The following is a 22,701-nucleotide window of genomic DNA, read 5'->3' as shown; positions in this document are numbered from 1 at the left end:
GTCCTGTTTCTTTATTAAAAAAAGAAGTGGGAATGTCCAAATGTATTGATGAAATTTGGAATAGGTAGTAAAGAAATGAGTCATGTATTTGCCAATATTTAAGAATAAATGGTCAATGCTATTTTTTAAAAGAATTATTTTACATTAGAAAGTTATCAAATAACTGCTAAGTTTCTATTTTAAAACAGACTGATCAGACTGTTGACCCAATGTTAGTTATTCATTTTTTACAGTTTTGTGAATACCTCTCTCTATATACACACAGAGAGACCCACAGGCACACATATATACATATATATAGCATGTGACATATGTTTATAATGCATCTGCATGAGAGAGAAACAACTGCCACACAGCTGAAGAAAATGCTCCAACAATTCTAGTCCAGGTGAAAAATACAAAATCTTCTAAAGTAACTAACCTGGCAAGCTTCATTAAAACCAGATCTGATCCTTCAGGGCCATATACCAGCTGGGAAACATTGAGAACCTGTTTGCGTTTCTCCTCTCCTCTTCCATGGACATCATGAATTCCAAGCCAAGCCTCATAATCTTTCAAGTCTCTGTTTTGAAGGAAACAACTTTAAATGTAAAACATAGTAATTCCAAATTCTGTAGTATTTTTCCTATCTATTGTTATTTTAGACTATTAAGGCACATAACCTAAATTTAAAATTTGATTCATAGTATAATAAAGAGCAACACATTTGTTATGGGAGATTCTGAATACTACAAACATACGTAAGCAGAAAGAGGCTTTTAAGTTGCTGATGTTCTAAATGACTATTTTAGAAACTTGCTTATGCTTGCTAGAGTAAGTCACTTGTGAAAAATGCTCAGGTAAAGCACTTTACATGAATTACATTTTTTTCTGCAAATTTTGTTTTGTTTATATCAGCTGTGTATATATTTGGTTTGGTAACAGGTGTTGAAGTTTTCTACAAACAAAATCAAGGTGACCTTGCTGAGAAGCAGGAAGTTAGTTTACGAATGCTGCCTCTTTATCTTTTCCTTAGGCCAATTTTCATTGAAAATTATGCCCAGGATGATCCTGAGGCTGACTCTACAGGAGAAAGAAGCAGTGAGGATTGGAAAAAGCCTATTGATAATTTAGAAAAAAAAAAGAATTATATCTAGAAATATAGGGTACAAGTAGAAAGTTGGGATATAAAATATTTACATAATTCTAGCAAAATTTTTCCCCAACTGAGAGTAATGCTAATTGTGAAAAGAGGTGAACTGAAGTAGTGTCTTGTAAATATCAGTGACGTCAAAGTAAGTTTTGTAAGCCAAATTCTAAAAATAAAATAATTTGTTCACCCCACTGGTGAATCTCTGTAAAATGAATACATATTATAACCTTAAGAGCAAAGTGGAAGACATATAAATTTTAAAGGCTCAAAATAATACTAGTTTTAAAAACACTTTACCGAGAAGGGAAACACTGTCGTGCAGTAAGAACCCAACTTTCCTTTATCAATGATCCTCCGCAGATATGTTTATTTCTGTGAAAAAGAGGAAAGAGAAACAAGTAACATCTGTGCAGAAAGAGTGACTGCCAATTAATGCAAAGCCTGTGGCTCCATTTGTTAAAAATAAATGCACTGCAGAAGAAAATATATAAATTAATCCAATTGGGATAAAATGAGAAGTTCTTTTATCTGAAGGGTGATATTTGGTGATTGTAGCATTAGAACTTTTTTTCATAATGTGACTACAAATTTATGAAATCAATTTTACTTTTGTGTAGTCTAAAGAACTCAGTTATTACACATCAATAGCCATCCCGAACGTACACATTCATGTGTATGTGCATCTATCCTTGTGAGGAAAGTATGTGCTACAAACATAGAATAATTATAATTTTTTAAAACTGTGAACCTATTTTAAATTCAGTGTTTGCTTATTAAAAATGCAAAGTTGAATTCCTATTTGAACCCTGAAAACCATCCAGTGGTAGCAATTTTATTTGTGCACTATTTCCTTCTTCTACTACCATTATGTAGTTTTGATATATTAACTTAAAATATAACCGAATCTGAATAAATTACTTTCTCCAGTATAAGATCAGGAATATAATATTTCATCTCTAAAGTAAAACAATTTTGTGAGGCAAATCATTTAGGAAATTGTAAAATATTTGTAGAGTATGATGAGTACTAGTACATTTATTTGATGATATCCAAAATCTGTAAATCCATTCTTTTTTGGCAGAGACATGGAAAAAGTACAACTTTTCACAATTTACATTTCCAAAGAGTACAGAGGTTCAGTGCTTCAGAGGGTAATACTAGAAGATTCCCAGACTGAGACCGCAGTTATTTATGGCCTTTACCACACAGGAGGATAAGAATATATATTGACTTTTAATTTCTATCCTTCTCGGTATGAGTTTTGGAAGAATAACTAAGCAGCTGTTGTTGCTAAGAACTTGGATTTAAAAAGGAAAAAAACTAAAAATTTACAGTACTCTAATCTGATGGAAAAATAGCTTCACCTGCTTCTCCAAAAATGGAGATGACCAAAGCAGTATCCTTGTGAATTCTCTTACTAGAAAAAATAATTTAGAAGTATTAATACATGTCTTCTTTTATCCTCTGGGGTTATAAGAAAAGCAAAGAATCACCAACTAACTCAAATGTGGATTATTGAAAGATTTCTCCTTCTTTCCTTCCTTCTTTTTTTCCTTTTTTTTTTTTTTTTGACAGACTCTCACTCAGTAGCTGGGATTACAGGCATGTGCCACCGCCACCATGCCTGGCTAATTTTTGTATTTTTAGTATAGATGGGGTTTTACCATGTTGTCCAGGCTTGTCTCGAACTCCTGACCTCAAGTGATACACCTGCCTCAGCCTCCCAAACTGCTGGGATTACAGGTGTGAGCCACCATACTTGGCCTCTTGAAATATTTTCTATAATTAAGAAAATTAAACACTCCAACAGAATTCTAGAGTCTTTACTAAATCCTCATACTGCACACTCAGCTTTAATATTCTGGTTAGTTTCACAATTCTGTTTTAGTACTACACACCTAGGACAGCTATATGACAATTATTGGCATAAATATTTGTAAAATCTGATGAGCCATTCCTTGAGAAAAGGGTATACTAAAAAAGAACTTCAGGCCATCTCCTACAACATTATGGTCATCTAAAGTCACATATATCAAATGATATAAACTCTTGCTTTCCAATAATTGGTTTATTCATAAAAGGACTTACGTTTCAAGTTGTCTCTATTCTAATGTCACTGTGATTTAATAATAGTAACACACATACTTTCTTTTTCTCTACTCTAGGAGGCTAGGGGTGAGGGAACAGGAGGGTATTCTAAAAGAGAGGATATTTAGGTTGAAATTTGAAGAAGGAGAAAGAATTTTCAGGTATAAAACATGGAGGAAGAAAGCCACATGTGCTGTGGGAACAACAAAATAAAGGCTTGGAGGAAGAAACGTGAGGTATCTAGAAAACAAGAGACAATGTGCTCAAATTCAGATGTACCTTGGGGTGTGTTGCATGGCGAGGTTCTGATAGAGATAGCCAAAACATAAATATTTTAGCATTCCGATTAACATACAGAATAATATATGTAGTATATGAAAGTTCTAAGATCAGATTTTAAGTTAACTAATATTTTCAATCTTTAATTCTTATGACATAATTATTAAGCTTAATTTTCTCTAACAATATGATTTGCAAAGTGATTTTATGTAGAACATATCATTGATTCTTAAGAGCATTGAGAAATAGATATGTCAAGAATTTTGTATCCCCACTGATTATTGTAATATCACGACTATTTAACTATTGGCCTTTTTGTAATGATAAAATGCTCTAGAATTTAAAATTGCCACTTTTCTTTTGATTGACAAGGAAAAAGTCAGAAATTAAAAACAAAAATAAATGTTTTGACATGATCATGCTTAAACATATTAGAAAATAAACCCATAATATCCTAGATTGGAAATTTAATAACAAGTATAATAACTACTATGGTAATAATAGGGCTTCAATAATATTTTGCTTAATCAGAACCAAAGTGTCCCTTGGAATCAGGGACAATGCCAACACATATGGGACCTTTGTGAAGATTTAAAAAGGCACTACCTCTGGAGGCACAGATTGCAGTCCGGAGCTTACAGTTTGGCAAGCAGAATGTGATCAGGCTCCTCTTTTACTGCCTCACCCAGGTGCCCCGTAGAGGCTACAACCTTCACGACCACGTGTCCATATTTTGGGGAATATGACTCTTGCACATATTCTGGATATGCATGATTTGCATCTATTAATAATTACCTGTATCTCAAACTAATCATCCATCCTACATTTGTTCGTGTTGGAATCCCATTTACAACTCGCAGTTGTTTCGTTTTGGCGCAAGATATTACAGGATCTAAAACAGGACCAAACATAACATTTTAAAATAGGAATTTGAAATAATCAGTGCCTCTTAGTTTTCTTAAATGCAATGATAATTAGATAAATGTAACTATTCTTATTGTGTCCAAAGAACAGTTTGGAGAAAGAGTAGTTTTATATGACCACAGCATTATATTAAGCCCTTAACACATGCCATCCTCATCTAAGAAGCTGAGTAACTCAGAAAAACAAATCAACTCAAAGCAGACAGGATTGCCATGATAGTGACAGTGGCTTTGCTCACAATCCACTAACACCAAGCTCCTCAGATCTAATCCCTCACCACCTTCAACATAAAATAAACCAAAGTTATTTACAACGATTATTTCTAAAGGTCAGTAGAAATCAATAGCTTCAGTGAAAAAAACAAAACCAAGCTTTACTTGGATATTACTTCTGAATTTGTACAGTTAGATTGTAGATTTATTCGATATGTCTTGCCGACATTTGATTTATTGAAATCATATCCAAATGATATAATTATTATATTCAAATCCTTATGTCCAAAGACATAATACAAAATTCATTGGAGTAAATGTTTTCCTGACCCTCCTCTGTGCTCCTCGCCTTATCCTCTCTGCTTCTGCCCATGGTCTAGAATAGATTTCCATTGGCTTCCTGAGCCTGGGGTACAGCAGGTGGTATTTTAAATCAAAAACACTTGAGTAACTTCCTTCAGCTGAAGAGATATGTGAAAATAAAATACAAGTGGCCGCCAACAGATTCTTAAACTGAGGATTAACTGAATATCTCAGATTGTGTCATCTCGTGCCCACTGGACTGTAGGGCCTGCAGAGAAGTTTACAAACAGAGTAGAAGAGAGGCACTGAATAACTTTCCAACTTTCGGGTTTCATTCTTCCTGATTTCAGCATCCTAATTTTATTAAAGCATAGTATATATAAAGGTGTTCCATTATATACATTGTGCCCCAAATTAGAAATAAATATAAACACTCTTTTCAAAATCACATATACCATCTTATAGATTTTTTGAAAGAGAATTGAATTTTCATATTCAGTATGCAGTTGCCTTTGAAACTCCTTTACACGTACGCATAGAAAAATATATTTTAAAAAGTAAAAATAAATAGATTAACTTTTTATAATGAAAGCTAACATAGATAATTTTCTTTGAAAGAAATAATGACATTTCTGACACTCAGAGAGAGACTCAGAATATACTTCACATTGTGAAAGATTACTTACGGTCTAAATTGACTATTGTAGGTGTGGTATCACCTTCACCTGTAAAAATAAATGTGTAGATAAATACATAATTCATACATGCATATATCTGTTATATAAAACCAAATATATATTAAAATCCAAGTATCAATGAATTCAATAATTTACTAAAATTCTTTTTTGTTTGTTTGTTTTGTTTTGTTTTTTTTGAGACAGAGTCTCATTCTCTCACCCAGGCTGGAGTCCAGTGGCGCTATCTCAGCTCACTGCAACCTTCCCTTCTCAGGTTCAAGCGATTCTCCTGACTCAGTCTCCCAAGTAGCTGGGACCACAGGCACACACTACCACACCCAGCTACTTTTTGTATTTTGAATAGAGATGGGATTTCACCATATTTGCCAGGCTGGTCCCAAACCCCTGACCTCAAATGATCCACCTGCCTCAGCCTCCCAAAGTGGTAGGATTCTAGGCATGAGCCACCACATCTGGCCAATTTACTAAAATTCTTGACATTTTATTCAGAGATGAAACGTAAACTGTTTTGAGTAATTATGCATCATTTTTATTGGATAATATCGTATGTATATGCCCTCTGGTACTAGGTGATATGAGCAGAGCCCTATTTTATGACTGTGGAAGCTCTCAGGTGTGTGTTTGAATGATCACTGGCCATTTGAATTACATTGCCGTCATCAAGGAGCTGCCTCGATCCACCAGGATGTCCAACATCCTACACAATGAACATTCCATTGAATAGCACTCATGTTCATTACCGTCTACTTGGACTCTTCATATTGATAGGCCATTTTGCTTCTGTAATTTGAATCATTTAATTTTTTTCTGAAAACTTTTAGTTTTATATGGTTAAGGATAATTGCAACTACACAAACTTCATAAATCTCTGCAAGGATTCTAGAAGATAGAAATCAATGTCACTAGTGGAAAAAGAGTAGTAACACCATATAATTATGCTTTGTTAATTGAATATTTCAAGGGTTGTTTTTTCCAGATGCTAGTAAAAAAATATGGAAAAAAGAGAACACTGAAAACTACAACTTAATTCTAATTAAAACCTGTAGCTTACTACTTTTTCATCTCTACTGGGGCTTAATTGCCACAAATAAGAGAAAGGCTTGGAAGATGTGAGGATTTTGAAATACTTATGCTATAATGAATGAGACACAAGACATTTCCTGGAGCTTAATGTCTGACTATTCAGAATTGATGGCATAGAGTTCAGTTAGGCAGTGTTTAGACCCAGATGGTTGTTAATCCCTGGAAATGCCCTGAGCTCAAATAAGCCAGCAACAAACCAATAATGCATATGGATTCCTTTGTAATAGACACCAATGTGATTGTTATTTATGATGATAGTTGTGAGAATTAATATATACTTATTTATGCTCATTTTCCAGATCTAGATATTTTAAATGAATAGGTTAATGGTGAACATACAAAATTCATCATTTCTCTTTCCCTGTAGCTTATCCTAGAGGAGGGTTTGTCAGTTAGCTGAGGACAGTGTTTTAGTTCATAAGTATGAGTTAAGATTGAGGCCGACTATGGTAACAAAAACATCAAGGATATTGGTTTTCCACATGAGTCAAATACTTGAAAATGTTAAATAAGTAGATATTTATTTCTTATTTTGTGATGAGAAAGACTGTTCTATCTTTACTTGTATATTAAGTCTCTTATTTGTAAGCATTAAGCTAATAGGTCTACAAAGTGCTTAGTTAACTATTTTATCTTACAATATATTTAGTTTTAAAAATTTGTAGATATGGCCTTGCGAGGTGGCTCACGCCTGTGATCCCAACACTTTGGGAGGCCGAGGCGGATGGATCACAAGGTCAGGAGTTCAAGACCAGTTTGGCCAACACAGTGAAACCCTGAATCTACTAAAAATACAAAAAATCAGCCAGGTGTGGTGGCAGGCACCTGTAATCCCAGCTCCTTGGGAGGCTGAGGCAGGAGAATCGCTTAAATCTAGGAAGTTGAGGTTGCAGTGAGCCGAGATCGTGCCACTACATTCTAGCCTGGGTGACAGTGTAAGACTCTGTCTCAAAAAAAAAAAAAATTGTAGATACTATAAATTTGGGATTTTAATAATTAATAGTAATGTATATGTTTTCCTTTCTCTAATCCAATATTTCTCACACTTTAGCATAAACTGAAATACCTTTTAAAATTAAATTTCTGGGGATTCTGGGTTGGTAGCTGGACTCTTAATTTTTAGCAAGCATCCTAGGTTCTTCTGTTGCATACCTGGATTAAAACTTGAAAAACTACTTTCTAGGCCTTTTCCATTTCACTACCAAATACTATTCTCACTTTTCTTCCTTTACTTTCACCCTATCTATACTACACTATCTATACCACACTACTTTCAGACTCATGTCTAAAAAATATATGTGATACAATACTTATTTTTTATTGGTTCAACTTAAATTTGAAGAGAGAAAACATGTCAATGATAAAAGTTTTACCTATGGAAGAGTAGGGGTGTGTGTGTGTGTGTGTGTGTGTGTGTGTGTTTGTATGGCCTCAGAACCAAACATGGACTTTTTCTGAAAACATAAAGAAAACTTTCTCCCACTCTTCTTAAAGTTTTAACTCAATTTCAAAAGTTTACAAACATTATGTATTTCTCCATGAGAAATCTATGTTCACATTCTCATTTTATATATTGTCAATACATACATATTACATGATTATATTGCTTTGTAATTGTTTACACAAATGTCTCCTTTCTATATTATGAACTATTTGAAATTAAGAAGCAACGTTTGTATTTTTATAAATGTAGTCTGTTAAATATGGCTTTGTACACAACAGCAGCTCAATTAACAATAATGAATGAATAAATGAAAACAGAGATGGAAATTAAGGCTTTGACTGTTTACTATGCAACAGACACTGTTAACAATAGCCCCATATAATAGGTACTTTTATTATAAAATATTGCAAATACAAATATGAGTCCTAAGTGGGTTTAGTAACTTGCCCAAGATACTTAAAAGTGATGGGTCTGGCATTCTTAGGAAATGTGGACTGAAGTTCTTAACCACTACGCTCTTGGTAGTTAATTAAGATTTTTCTAAAATAGTATACCAACTGTGTCTGTGTATACTCATCATATAGGCATCTCTTCATTTTTATGTTTGCATATTTGATAAACTTAAAAATATGTAAAATATTATTTTGTAAGCATGTTAGAAAAAAGAATAAAAACCTTTACATATTTTGTAAGAGAATTTTACAGTGTGAAAATGATTTATATAGTCTCTGCAGTTATATAAATAATAAGAACTCAAATCTTCTAAAGATAAATATTATTACCCTTTCACCAGGGAGAAAATGTAAATAAATCCTGGCTATAAATATTAGTTAGAAAAATGACAGTGTAAAAATCTTTATTGAAATTAATGTGTGGTATACATTGAAATAAAATGATTTATCTGCAATAGCATTTAATCAAATACTAGTAACCCCCTCAAATCTTTCAACAGCACATTACTTTTAGTTTAAAAATATTAGTTGAAAAATTTTTTTGAAAACTTGTAAATTATTAGAGTCCTGGTTCCCTTGGTTTGTGATTATAAACCAAATCACAGTGCCTTGAGATTCTACAGGACATTTCACTGTTAACCATGCATGTGTGCTAGATAGAGCTGCTGTGGTCTTTAAAAAGTCTGGAAATCTGTAGAGGAAGCAAAATAACCTGTTTTAGAAGGCAGATAATTGCCTTTTTCCTTCTTCCTACACCATTGTCTATTTTATGAGCCTCCATTAGTCTTAAACATAGAGAGTGAACAAAAGCATAGTGCTATAAAACTAGGACTTAGAAAGATAATAATCTTTTAATAATTTGTAAGTATTTTTGTATGGCATTCTCTGAAAAGGTAGGTGTGTTTCTTTTAGTATTAACATTGGGGCTGTGTCAACCTTAATATGGGAAAAGTGAAGAACATTAGGAAAACAAATTAGTTTGAAAGGCTATGATCATGGCTGATAATATGAAAATAAACTTATTAGAAATGCCATTTATTTGCAAGCATATAATATATTTAGTTATTTATTCTTATAGGGAATTTCCCAACCTATTAAAAATAGACGGAGCAGCTCCAAGTCTTAATTAGAGGTAGATTTGATTAACATCGTATTTTAAAAGTTTGCCTTTAATGCTAGAATTTCATAAAACACAACTGTTATTTCCATTTAAGGTGAAATTTATCACTTTAATTTGACAGAAATTCTAGAAAAACATAGACTTGTGTTTGTATTTCATTTTTTAAAAGCAACATATTATTTCTTCAATTTAATCTCTCTTTTTAGAGTAGACAATTTTGCTGCTATTCTCAAGGAACTTGCTACTACTGGCTGGTCTCACAAGAAAAACATTCTTAAAACAAAGTTCTTATCAAACTATAAAAGTATTTCCTTTCTAAAGAGAATGTGGTTTAACATTGTGGTAAAGGATGTTTGTTGTAAACATAGAGTTACAGATACATAGTATAGTAAAATGGTCTCTTTCTACTGGCACAGCTTTATAAAAAGGATTTTTCACTCAATAACATATTTAAGACACACTTCCATCTCAATACATATTACTTTATATCACTGGTTACCGGTGGAAATGATTTTGCCCTCCAGGGAACATTGGCAATGTCTAGAGATAGTTTTGATTGTCATAACTTGGGGCAGGTGTCATGCTACTGGCATCTAGTGGATAGAGTCCAGGAATACTACTAAACATGCTACAATGCACAGAACAGCATCTAGCCCAAAATGTCTGTGTGCAGAGGCTCAAAAATCCTGACTATGTCAACATTATTACTGCTTTTGATACATTTTATCAAACTGACTTCGAAGCAGGATTTTGAATTCACACTCTAAGTAGCACAGAATTGAGACTACCTGATTACCCAGGTCCTCACTAATACTGGATATTTACAATCATTTTATTTGTTAACCTGACAGGTAGAAGTGACTTCTCATGTCTTAAAATTTTTTTTCCTATTAATACATTTTAATGTCTTTTCATTTATTTCTTAGCTATATTCTTGAAGACTTATTTTCTACTTTTTTCTCCTGAGTTCTCACATCTTTTTCTTATTGATATCTAGGGACTTTTTAACATGAATTATACCAGACATGTATTTTATATGAACTATGTCAAACAGGTATTACATGTTTTTTATATAACTTTTACTTTATGCACTAATATCCTTTTAACAAAGCCATCTGGGAATCAGGTAACTGGGTGGAAAACTCCAGGCTCTTCTTTAGTCTTAAGTTAAAGAACTGAGAAGGAAATAGAAGTACCACTAGTTCAGATCTGCTCATGGCTCTTTTAGTGGGCTGGGAACTTTGCTGAGAGCTCTGCTATATTCAGAAGTCGAACAGGGAGTACTGGTGTTGGAGACTGGGGAGATATTTCTAGCCCAGTCATATTAGAACTGTGGCAATTAAGGGAATAATTGCAATTGGGAATAAATGCCAGACCACCTATATTATTTGCAACTTTCAGATGAAATGTAGTATTTTAAAATATTTCACAAGACACCAATCCCTAAGTATACTTACAACGAGAAATAGGGCAATAATCCCAAGGAATGAGTGGATTTCCCGTGTAGCACCAGGGTCCATGAGCATCATCATCTGGATTTCGGCAGTAATTCTCATTCAGCTTACTTGCATCTGGTTCCCAGAAGATATGACTGTGGAAACAACAGGCTTTGCACATCACAAGATGCTCATTCCATCCAAGAGACACAAAATATTACAAAAAGATATAATCTCAGCACATTACTTTCACTGTAGATACAGTATAACCTTCTACTTGGGATGAATTTTAGCTATTTTGTTTGAGGTCTGTTTTGTTGCTGCTGTTGTTCCTACACTTTAGAAGCAGACTCTCTAACTTGGAAATCTGGAAGAGGGCTCCATAATTGGCATATTAGATTTTGTGATTTTGCCTCTATTTGAGAATCCCAGTGGCATGGTAACAATACTTCTGTGCATAGAAATAAGAGAAACATTGTCTAAAGCAAGCAGATGGCAAAGATTAAAACTATAAAGTACATAAAAATACAAGCTATTATACAAGTGTTTTTTTACATTTTAGATACAAATGAAGCATCACTAGCAATACCACTATGACAGAGTACAAGATATACTGAAATTAATAATGTGTTAATTAAATAATTAAAATTCTAAACTATATGGGTCATATGGTTATAAAATATTATTTTCTGACAGATAACTGAGCAATACTTTATTTCTAATTTACATCTTAACAATTTATTACAAAAGAAAAGCAAAGATTGTAAATTTACTGTAAATTATTTTATACGGCCATTTTCATTCATGTAACATCAATATTTACATTTACCTCAATAACATGAATGAAGTCAATTCTACGTGGTCACTCTGACTGCTCATAAAAGTCATTAAAACTATGCATCTTACTGAATTTGTTTCCAGTTATTAATTGCTACCATGCTTGAATATAATTAATGTATAATTTTAAATAAAACTTTAAAAAGCTTGAATATGGAAACTTGGACTATATTTCCAGAACAAGGTTCATTTTTCTGGACCAAGAATAATAGTAAACACATATAGTACTTATTACATGCCAGATTGTGTTGTAGGTTCTTTATAGATATAACCTTAGACCAATCTTATGAGACAGTCTTTAAGGTTATACCATATTACATTTGTGGAAATTGAAATCTGGAGAGGACAACTAATTGGTGTAATGTCACATGGCTTGCAAACACTAGAGCTGGGGTTTGAACCCACAGCTGTTTTAAGAGTCAGTGCTCAAAACCGTCATGCTATCTCCTACTTACAAAGTTTGTCCTTAAGCCAAAATGGTACCATGTGACTTAATCCTTGATCAATTTCCTACAAATTGTTTCCAAAAGTCAAACCTAAACTAGATGAATTAAGTATTATTAGGGACCCATTGATAGTTTCTAAATAAATATATCCCATATTTTCAGTGGCATGCTGGTAAAAGTTTACCAACTGGTACTTTGAGGTATGTGTATGTTGAGGATGAAGATGAGGAGTCCTCATTTGTAGCTGTTGCTGATTTCTGTCCTGTAAATACTTCTACTATGAAAATTTCAAGCTTCTAATGTAAAATCACTGAAGGCAACATTTTTGAAAGAAGATGAGAACAATTGTATCTCACAAGTCCGTAAGAGCAATCTGCCCCACCCACCACTGCATGTTTCTAAAAATGCTTTAAAAAATAGCAGTGCTGAAATTAGCATTTATTTTAATCATGCCAATTCTTATTTAAAATTATTTAATAAATCCTTTTAATCTTCAGGATAAAATTTACATTTCTTAATTGAGCTTACAAGACTCTCTATATGGTGTTGTAAAGAGGTAAAAATAAACATGTAAAAAATTCACTTTGTGAATTCCTTCTTTGTGGACATTGACCAAGTTACATTCTTTCAGTCTAACCGCAATTATTTCCTATATTCAAATAACCTAATGCTTTGGCCTTTGCACATACGATTTCTTGTGTCTAATGTCCTCTTCCTCCTCTACTTCCCTCGCCCGATTCTTACTCATCATGTACATCCCAGTCAATTTCCCTTCCTTTAAGAAGCCTTCCTGACCACTTATGTCCGAATAGGCACTTCTTCGCATTCCCATAGCATAAAATATGCTATCTTTCATAGTGTTCATATGGTATTTCCTGTTTGCTTGCATCCCACACTAGAGTGGGAGATCTATAAGGATAGAACTCTGCTGCTCTTTGAAGTCCTAGAACTACAGTGTCGATATAGTAGCCATTGGCCACATATGGCTAGCGAGAAATTGATCCAGTCCAAATTGACAGGTGCTGTAAGTGTAAACAGACACCAGATTCTGAATATGCAGCATGAGAGTATAATGTAAAAGATATTTTCAATTATTTTGTATTAAATACATATTGAAATGAAAAACTGTAGATATATTGAATTAAATAAAATATATTAAAATTAACTTTGCCTGTTTATTTTTACCTCTTTAAAAGTGGCTACTAGGAATTTAACAGAACGGATGTCGCTTACATTTGTGAGTTGCATTATCTTTATATTGGACAGCATTATTTTAGAACCATCCTTTTTGTGTGAAGTAAATTAATTGAAACAATATAATCCCCTATTGAATACATTTTGGAAGAGAATAAGGAACTTAAAAGACTGAAGCAAAGTCACTCCATCTCTCTGAGCCCTTAAATTCCTATCCACACATAGGAATCTTTCCTATAGGATTGTGGTGGTCAAATGGCATAACTCAGGTAAAGCAGCCATGTTATAGGCACTCGATCAAATGACTGTAACTTGTTTTTTCTTTTATTCTAGTGCATATACTCTGGGATGTTTATGAAAAATCTGCTTTAGGTCACAATTATGTGTCATACTGCTTTCACAATTTTGTAAACACTAGCACTATTGCTAGGGCTGAATAGATGCTACCTTCTCTGTCTATGAGTATATCTATGGTAAAAATCTGTAATTCTCTAAAATTTGTAGATTTTTTTCAATTACATATACGTTCCTGTAATTATTGGAAAATTGTATGTATCAAAGTTCATAAGGAAACCTGTCATTACACATTTTTAATAGTTAAGGTTTACTATTTTAGATATTTAAATTATATATGAGTAATTATTCATTGATTTGTCGTAAACTACTATCGATTATTAAATATGAAAACAATAATCCCATAAAATACACTATTTCAAACACAAGATTTGCCACTTAATTATACATTGTCTTATTAAATTATGTAATTATTTTGTCAATGTGACTGTATCCTCCTTAGAGGTTGGAACTAAAATATTATCCACTTTTTGTTGATGTTCCCCATGATAGCAATTACAGTACAGAACACACACTAAATGCTCAATAAATATCTACTAACTTGAATTGTATATTTAAAAGTTTGCTACATAGAGAAACAATGTTATGATGAGTTGTAAAGCAAAACCAATCTAATGTTTTTATTAGTTTACCATGATATATAAAAGAATAGAAAGAAATAGCAATGTACATATCTAAGTATACAATTTGTTGGTATCACTACATTCTATATATTTGAAAGGAAGAAATTTACACACCGGTGTAAGTCTTCCATGTTCTTGTTCCACATTGAACACGTTAGTCCATATCTTGTTTGGGATAAGTTGCCCATATAATTTTTGCCATTCCCACGATAACAATCTAGACATAAAATATACAGAAATAAATCTAACGACTATTAAGGCAGATAAAACAAAAACATTTTTTACAAGTATACAGAATCATGAAATCAACATAAAAATTAAAGTACTTGAAAGGGCCGGGCACAGTGGCTTACGCCTATAATCCCAGCACTTTGGGAGGCCAAGGCAGGCAGATCACGAGGTCAGGAGATCAAGACCATCCTGGCTAACACGGTGAAACCCTCTCTCTACTAAAAGAATACAAAAAATTAGCTGGGTGTGGTGGCAGGCGCCTGTAGTCCCAGCTACTCGGGAGGCTGAGGCAGGAGAATGGTGTGAACCCAGGAGGTGGATCTTGCAGCGAGCAGAGATTGCACCACTGCACTCCAGCCTGGGCGACAGAGCAAGACTCCGTCTCAAAAAAAAAGAAAAAAAAATTAAAGTACTTGAAATCTGTACAAATCAAAAGTACTCAGATATCTCAGGTTAAAATGTCTTTATTTTAAGTCCAATATCTTCATCAAAATAAGGGTTTATGCAAATTCAAATGTAACAAATAATAATTTAAAAACAAAATAATTTAAATGAGTGGCCCTTGGAACAACAAAGAAATAAGAATTTTTAGAATAACACATGTATATCCCAACATTTTCTTCTGAAAAATTTCATTCCATAGAAAAGTAATATAACAAGCATTCATCTACTAGTCACATTCCTTATGTTTTGATTTTTGTCTTTTATGACATTAACATTCTGAGTCACCCAAGTCAGCTGTTTTACAAATGCTCTTTAACTTCAGTTTGTTTGATTTATTTTCTCATGAATAAAACCAAGTTAAAGATACTTAACAGGAATATTGCATCAGTGATGCTTTGTCCTTTTTAGAGCATAACATCTTGTGGCACATGATGTCACTTTGTTCCATCACTGGTGATGTGTTTGATCACTTGGTTAAGTGGTGCAAAAGAAAAACTCCTCTTTGTATTTAACAAAAAATCAGTTGGGGTCTTTGAGTCTGAATAAATATCCTATTGCCAAACAAATTTTCACAAAATAGCTTAGGCATACGTCAATGAATTTTGCATGAAACACTTTTGTCATGCTGATGGTAAAATGGTTATTTTGCTATTTCTAACATTTCTTTGTATTTGTTAGTTAGCATTCTTCTGTAAATAAAAAATTTTCCTTTTCCCTTACCCCATTCATTTAGGTATTAGTAGTAGAAGTGCTAGCACTAGCTGTAGAAGTAGTAAATGAAATGTGGACCAGAGGATTTTCTTTTTATTTCATATGATATATAATCTATTCCTGTTATTCATTTTGATGCTCAAATTGTTCCAAGTTTGGCCAATGGAACCCACTTTAAACTGACTCCTGTGTCTCTTACTATGCTCCATGAGGTTTTCTGTTTCTCGTTTTTTTAATTGAGCAGTTTGTGTTCTCCTGCCTCAGCCTCCTGAGTAGCTAGGATTACAGGCATGCATCACCACACCTGGCTGATTTTTTGTATTTTTAGTAGAGATGGGGTTTCACCATGTTTGCCCAGACTGGTCTCAAACTCCTGACCTCAAGTGATCCGCCCACCTCGGACTCCCAAAGTGCTGGGATTACAAGCATGAGCCACCATGCCCGGCCATATTGTTCATATTTTTAATCAAAAGAAATGCAGTCAGAAATCAAGTTCTTCAAAAAATGTAAGTTGGTCAGGCGCTGTGGCTTACACCTGTAATCCCAGCACTTTGGGAGGATGAGGTAGGTGGATCACTTCAGGTCAGGAGTTCTGGCCAACGTGGTGAAACCCCATTTCTACCAAAAATATAAAAAATTAGCTGGGTGTGGTGCTCACGCCTGTAGTCCCAGCTACTCAGGAGGCTGAGGCAGGAGAATTGCTTAAACTCCAGAGGCGGAGGTTGCAATGAGCCAAGATCATGCCACTGCAATCCAGCCTGGGTGACAGAGCAAGATTCCGTCTCAAAAAAAATAAATAAAATTTAAAAGATTTTATCTCTCCCTATATATCTATATATTGCATCCTGAATTTTAAAAGAATTATTCTATTTTTAAAAATACTCTATATTTTTAAATAATACCAAAAATTTTTAAAGTGACTTTTTATATTTAAGATTCTTAATTTTTATATGAATGAAAACTGTACATTTGACTATGAAAGGTCATCTACAAATTTACATCAACATTAAGATTTTATGTCGGGAAAAATAACTAATGAGTACTAGCCTTAGTACCTGGGTGATGAAATTATCTGTACAACAAACCCCCATGACACAAGTTTACCTATGTAACAAACCTACACATATATTCCAAAAAAGTAAAGAATGGAAAATACACAAGAGCCATAAACAAGAAATTAATGAAATTGTCTACTTGCAATGGTGAGTAGAAAGTAGAAATGGAATGACATGGAAGCAAAAGAAAAGGACACTTCTCTGAATTTACCCTTTCATATAGCATTGACTATTATCCAATATCAAGGTTTTAAATATTCAAAAAATAATATCCAGAAAGATGGAAATAAAGACAGAAATATGCCTATGTATATATCATATGTATACCATTAATACAGAGAAGGAAAAAAAATCCAGATGATTTTTGGATACAATTTTCTGATTGTATGTCTGACTGTATATACTCTCACTAGAATATATTTTAAGACTGAAATAACTGTAAATACATTATATGATATCAATATAAATATTTAAATAAATTATATTGTTTACTGCCTTAAGTGTATAATACATAGTATTATAATAAGTAGTGTTTTATAACATTTTAAAGAAATTCTGTAATCAGTTTTCATTTTTCTTTAATAGTGTTTTTTAATATTCAGTTGGAAGAATATTTTTATATATGTTAATTCAGATGTTGCAAGATTTGAAAAATGTTTCCACTCATCTAACTATATGTAGCACTTATATTTTCTGTTTTTAGGAAAATGCCTACATCTAAGCATCCACTTAGAACATTAGATAGATCTATCTACTTAGATCTAGGTATTTTTCAATAGATATAAATATAAACATTTTTCTATAGATATATAAAACAACACATACTATTAGCTCAGCAGTGTCAAACAACAACATAACTGACAGTTAAAATTCCACAGCTGAATGTTGATTTAGCTAACAGTGTTTTTCTTGAGTAGAAGGTCTATGGCTTCTTTATTTTTAAATTGTCCCATAGTCTAGCAGTTTGTTGTATATATCAGGTGCAATGGTGCAATATATTGTTAAAGAATAGTAATATAATGTGGTGTTAAAGAATGAATGAAAGGAAAAAAGGATGAAAGAATGAAAAGGTCAATGTAAAGAGAGTCAGATTTAATCCCAATGTGCCAATTTGAGAATTTAGGAAAGGTACTTAAATTCCATAAAACTAATATTTTCCCCTATGAATGAATTATCTGATAAGCAATAACATGTTTACTCTCCAGAATCCAAAATTTTCATATTCTATTACCTGATCCTTTTTAAGTGATGTATATGTATATAAAAATATCTTAATATACACCAAAAGTTTATCAAATAATTGTTGTCCTTTATCACTCACAAATTATTAACAAATGTTCAGGTAAATGAGACAGGAACACAGAAGACTCAGCTGGTACCAAACTTCCCTTAATCATTGACTTCAACTTTATTTCCAACTGACCCTTAAAAGAACAGTGAAACTGATTGAAAAGGGACTCATCCCCTCTTCCCTCTACAACTCTCTTTTCAGAGTTGTTCATGAACAATGGCATTGTGGAAAAAGTTAAAGGATGGAAGAAGTATGCAGAGGGCAGTAAGTCTATGAGATGGAGCTTTAAATTTGGCTTGGGATTTCCAGGATGATTTAGGGCTAACTGTGATCATGACCATCACAATTAAGTCTATGTGAAATAGAATACGATCATTTAAAAAGGATAACTCAATTTACTACACATCAATAATTCCCAGGACCTAACATTATTATTAATATTTAATGAATTATTTCTTTGAAAAATCTACCTTTTTAAAAAATTATTTTAGGTTCAGGGGTACATAGGTAGGTTTGTTATATGTAAATTGTGTGTCACCAGGGTTGGGTGCATAGATTATTTTGCAGGCATATACATGCATGTGTCTTTATGGCAGAACGATGTATATTCCTTTGGGTATAGACCCAGTGATGGGATTGCTGCGTTGAATGGTAGTTGTGTTTTAAGTTTTTTGAGAAATCTCCATGTGGCTGAATTAATTTACATTCCCACCAGCAGGATATAAGCATTTCCTTTTCTCAGCAACCTCACCATCATCTATTATTTTTTTGACTTAAAAATCTATTTCAATCTGACTTTACTACCGCTCCCTGAGACAGTTATCTTCAATGGCATCTATGTTTCCAAATGCAATGGTGATTTCCCTCAAACCCCACGGTTATCCAGCAGCTACACTGCTAACAACCAGGGTCAAGTCACTCCCATCTGTAGTCTGAATTATTGAAACAACCACTTCATTGGTTCTCCTGTTTTAACCCTTGTCAAGAATTCTAGCTATTTTCCAGAATGCAGCCAGAGTGATCCAGTTAAAACTTTAAGTTTGGTTGTGTAACTTCTCCTTTCAGAGCCCTAAAAGTCCTTTCTCTTTCAGAGCAAAAGTACAAACATTTACAATTCCTGAAAGGCTGATACAATTTTAGCCCAATTGCCTCTCTAATCTCATCTCCTACTACTCTTCATCTTACTTATTTTGTACTAGCTATAGTGATGTGGTTATTTACTTAACTTTCCCAGAACTCCCTCATCTCACACCATTTGCATTTGCAGTTTTCTCTATCTAGAATACTCTTACACATATATGTGCATGGCACATGCTGCTCCCTCACTGCCCTTGGCTCCTTCTTATATGTTAACATAATAAGTATGATCTTCCCTGAATATTAAAATATAAAAGAGCAGCAGCCCTCTTTTCTAACTCTGAGACATTTTTCTCTCTACTACTTATGACAAACTGCTGTAATATTCCCATTCTCATTTTTATTTTGCTTATTTTCTATCAGTTGGATATTAGCTCCAGGTGATCAGATAACTTAGTTTTGTTTACTGGTATATCTCCAAGGCTTAGAACTGTGGCTGTCAGTAGCATACACTCAGCTAAATAAATAAATGTTGAGTGAATAAACATATAAGAAAAACCCAACTTCAAACTTGGTGATTTTGTTTGCTAGCCAGCAAAACCAGTGCAGCAACAAGTACATTTTATGCTGTAAAATGTGGCCTCCCTTTAGGCATTTCCCCTGAATTTAATCATGCCCACCCTGCAGAATGTCAGCTATTACCTTGTCCATTTGACATATCACAGTTTGGAATTTGGGAGCAGTAACCAACTCGGATGTTTGGATCAGTGGTAAAACACCAGGGTGATTCAGACCCATCTGGATTTCGGCAGTAATTTTCTCGTAGGTCCCTATTGAGAATAAGCATGTTAATGTAAATTACCAGAGTTCTTACGTTGGTGAAGTCAGAGCTATTACATTGCTAGAATTCTAGAATGTATCATGTTTATAAATAGAGTTCTAAGTTTTTGCCCTTAAAATAGCTATAACAATTTAATATTCAGCATACATAACTGACACTGCCCAAATTACTGAAATAAATGCTGTCATATGTTAATATTTTTTTTTCCTTCCACAGGTGTAGAGTTTCACCCAAACATTACCACTTCATAAAAGAGAGAAACGGTACCACTGCATTCTTCTCACTCAGTCTCAAGATTTAGACTCTCAGTTGGTACCATTTCAAAACATTGGCCTGTTATTTATTACATGTTCATGACCCATATATTGTGTAGAAACAGCATGTGGAAGAAATGTTATTATCAATAGTCATTAACTACTCTCATTTAAAATGGAAGTTCAATCTATTCAAATATGTCCCACGAAAATTATGATAGCTATTTTTTCCTTGAGTTCTGCATTTCTTTGATTTATTTAATTTGTTGCATCAATTTACTTTAATTACAAAGCAATTCTTTATGGATTTAGAGAGGCTACCTAAAAGCTTTATACATATTTCTGTAAAATTAAGGCCCAGTTATACTATAGAAAAACGAACTATAGAACAAATTGTCAATGTAGTACATGTATATTCTTCATTTTACCAGTATTTTAATTAGAAATTTAGAATTCCTAATAAGAAAAAAAATCTATGCTAATAATCCCTGTATATAAAAGAATTTTAATGGTTTTCTATCAATATAAATAAGGTTCACATTAAATAAAATATGGATTTCATGATAAATAAAATGTGTTAAATATGCTAATTTTAAACAAGTATGTGCTTTTATTTCATAGATTCCTTGTTAATAATTAATATTCAATCTTTTGGAAACCACAGTGTTTGTATCACTTAGCTCCAATTAGAAGTACTATTATACAATTATATTAATATCCAAATGGACCATTCGAAACTGAGAATTTTTTTTTTTTTTTTTTTTTTGAGACGGAGTCTCGTTTTGTCACCCAGGCTGGAGTGCAGTGGTGCGATCTCAGCTCACTGCAAGCTCTGCCCCCCGGGTTCACGCCATTCTCTTGCCTCAGCCTGCCGAGTAGCTGGGACTACAGGCGCCCGCCGGCCATCATGTCTGGCTTTTTTTTTTTTTTTTTTTTTTTAAGCAGAGACAGGGTTTCACCATGTTAATCAGGATGGTCTTGATCTCCTGACCTCATGATCTGCCTACCTCTGCCTCCCAAAGTGCTGGGATTACAGGCATGAGCCACCACGCCCGGCCAAAACTGAGAAAGTTTTAAGGAAGAAGCTTGTGTTGCGTTAGAAAGTCAACAAGTAATAGTCTTATCTAATCAAAGTCAGTCCTGACACAAACTATTATTTAAGGATATGAGAACATCAGCCACCAATGGTTAAAGCCATGGTATAGTTAAGTGTTCATAACCCATATTCAAACCTTTAGCCTTCCTATACAATTATTAACTAGAATAGGTGAGACAAGCAATTTATAGTTATATATACTTTTAAAAATCTATGTCAGTATAAAATACGTGTGTTAAATTTTACATAAACTTTGCATACACTTTGGCTTTATTTTCTATTATTTGGTAAAGATGGAGTCACCCTTTGTTGCCCAGGCTGGTCTTGAACTCCTGACCTTAAGCCATCTTCCCGTCTCATCCTCCCAAAGTTCTGGATTGCTCATTTAGACAAGCTAATTAAGTGAAAATCGAGGGCTATCAAAGTCTTACTGTGGACTGACTTTAACATCTGTATTAGAAGCACGTCAGTCAATCTAGATGAAGCAAGAATGAAAGTCAAGATTTGCCGAGATATTTTTACTAAGTCCTTATCTTTCACTTGAAGAAAGGATGGTTTACAATTACTAAAGGGAATTGATTGTATGATTTGTGTAGATTCATCGGAGGCAGTATTGTTCAGTTACAGTGTTCCAAAGATTGCCATTTGTAAGGTCTCAGTGCCAGGGCAAGTAATATTCCATGTTTAATATTTAATAGAGACGCCTGACCAGTACACCCCTCACTACTGGATCACAAAGAGTAAATGGCAAATCAATGTCCTGAGAAAAATGTTGAGTCAGATTTTATCAGTTTTGTAACACAGCACAAGCTTTGTTTCGTAATATTTATGTTTGGTTATTTAAACCAAATAACAAAATTAAGAAATGATGACTTAAATTCTGCCAAAATATAACAGGTAACTTTTGATACTTAAGTTTCACTTGTGAAGTCTGTGAAGTAAATGTTTATAACCATTCTGTTTTTCTTACAGATGAATTTCACTAGGTATCTTCACATACACAATTTCTTATTGGGTATTACCAGTCATTAGAAGTTAACAAAAATGTGAATGGCAGTGACACTATCTCCTTTGTC

At 33.4% G+C, this 22,701-nt stretch overlaps 1 protein-coding gene across 2 annotated transcripts in view; it reads right to left on the bottom strand.

The window, feature by feature from the left end:
- The window catches only part of HGF (hepatocyte growth factor), a 70,038-nt gene that overhangs the window by 4,773 nt on the left and 42,564 nt on the right, over nucleotides 1-22,701 (bottom strand). For both annotated transcript variants that reach the window (XM_028846134.2, XM_015134187.3), the window contains exons 10-16: nucleotides 20,137-20,264; nucleotides 14,740-14,842; nucleotides 11,193-11,326; nucleotides 5,625-5,663; nucleotides 4,295-4,391; nucleotides 1,430-1,504; nucleotides 422-562 (exon numbers count right to left, since the gene is read on the bottom strand). In XM_028846134.2, the coding sequence (XP_028701967.2) occupies nucleotides 422-562; nucleotides 1,430-1,504; nucleotides 4,295-4,391; nucleotides 5,625-5,663; nucleotides 11,193-11,326; nucleotides 14,740-14,842; nucleotides 20,137-20,264 (717 nt within the window). The remainder of the gene's footprint in view (nucleotides 1-421; nucleotides 563-1,429; nucleotides 1,505-4,294; nucleotides 4,392-5,624; nucleotides 5,664-11,192; nucleotides 11,327-14,739; nucleotides 14,843-20,136; nucleotides 20,265-22,701) is intronic.

This window comes from Macaca mulatta, chromosome 3, assembly GCF_049350105.2.
Source record: "Macaca mulatta isolate MMU2019108-1 chromosome 3, T2T-MMU8v2.0, whole genome shotgun sequence".
In the NCBI taxonomy this organism is placed as follows: Eukaryota; Metazoa; Chordata; class Mammalia; order Primates; family Cercopithecidae; genus Macaca; species Macaca mulatta.
Note: the sequence above shows the minus strand (reverse complement) of the source record. Positions and strands in the feature narration are given on the sequence as shown.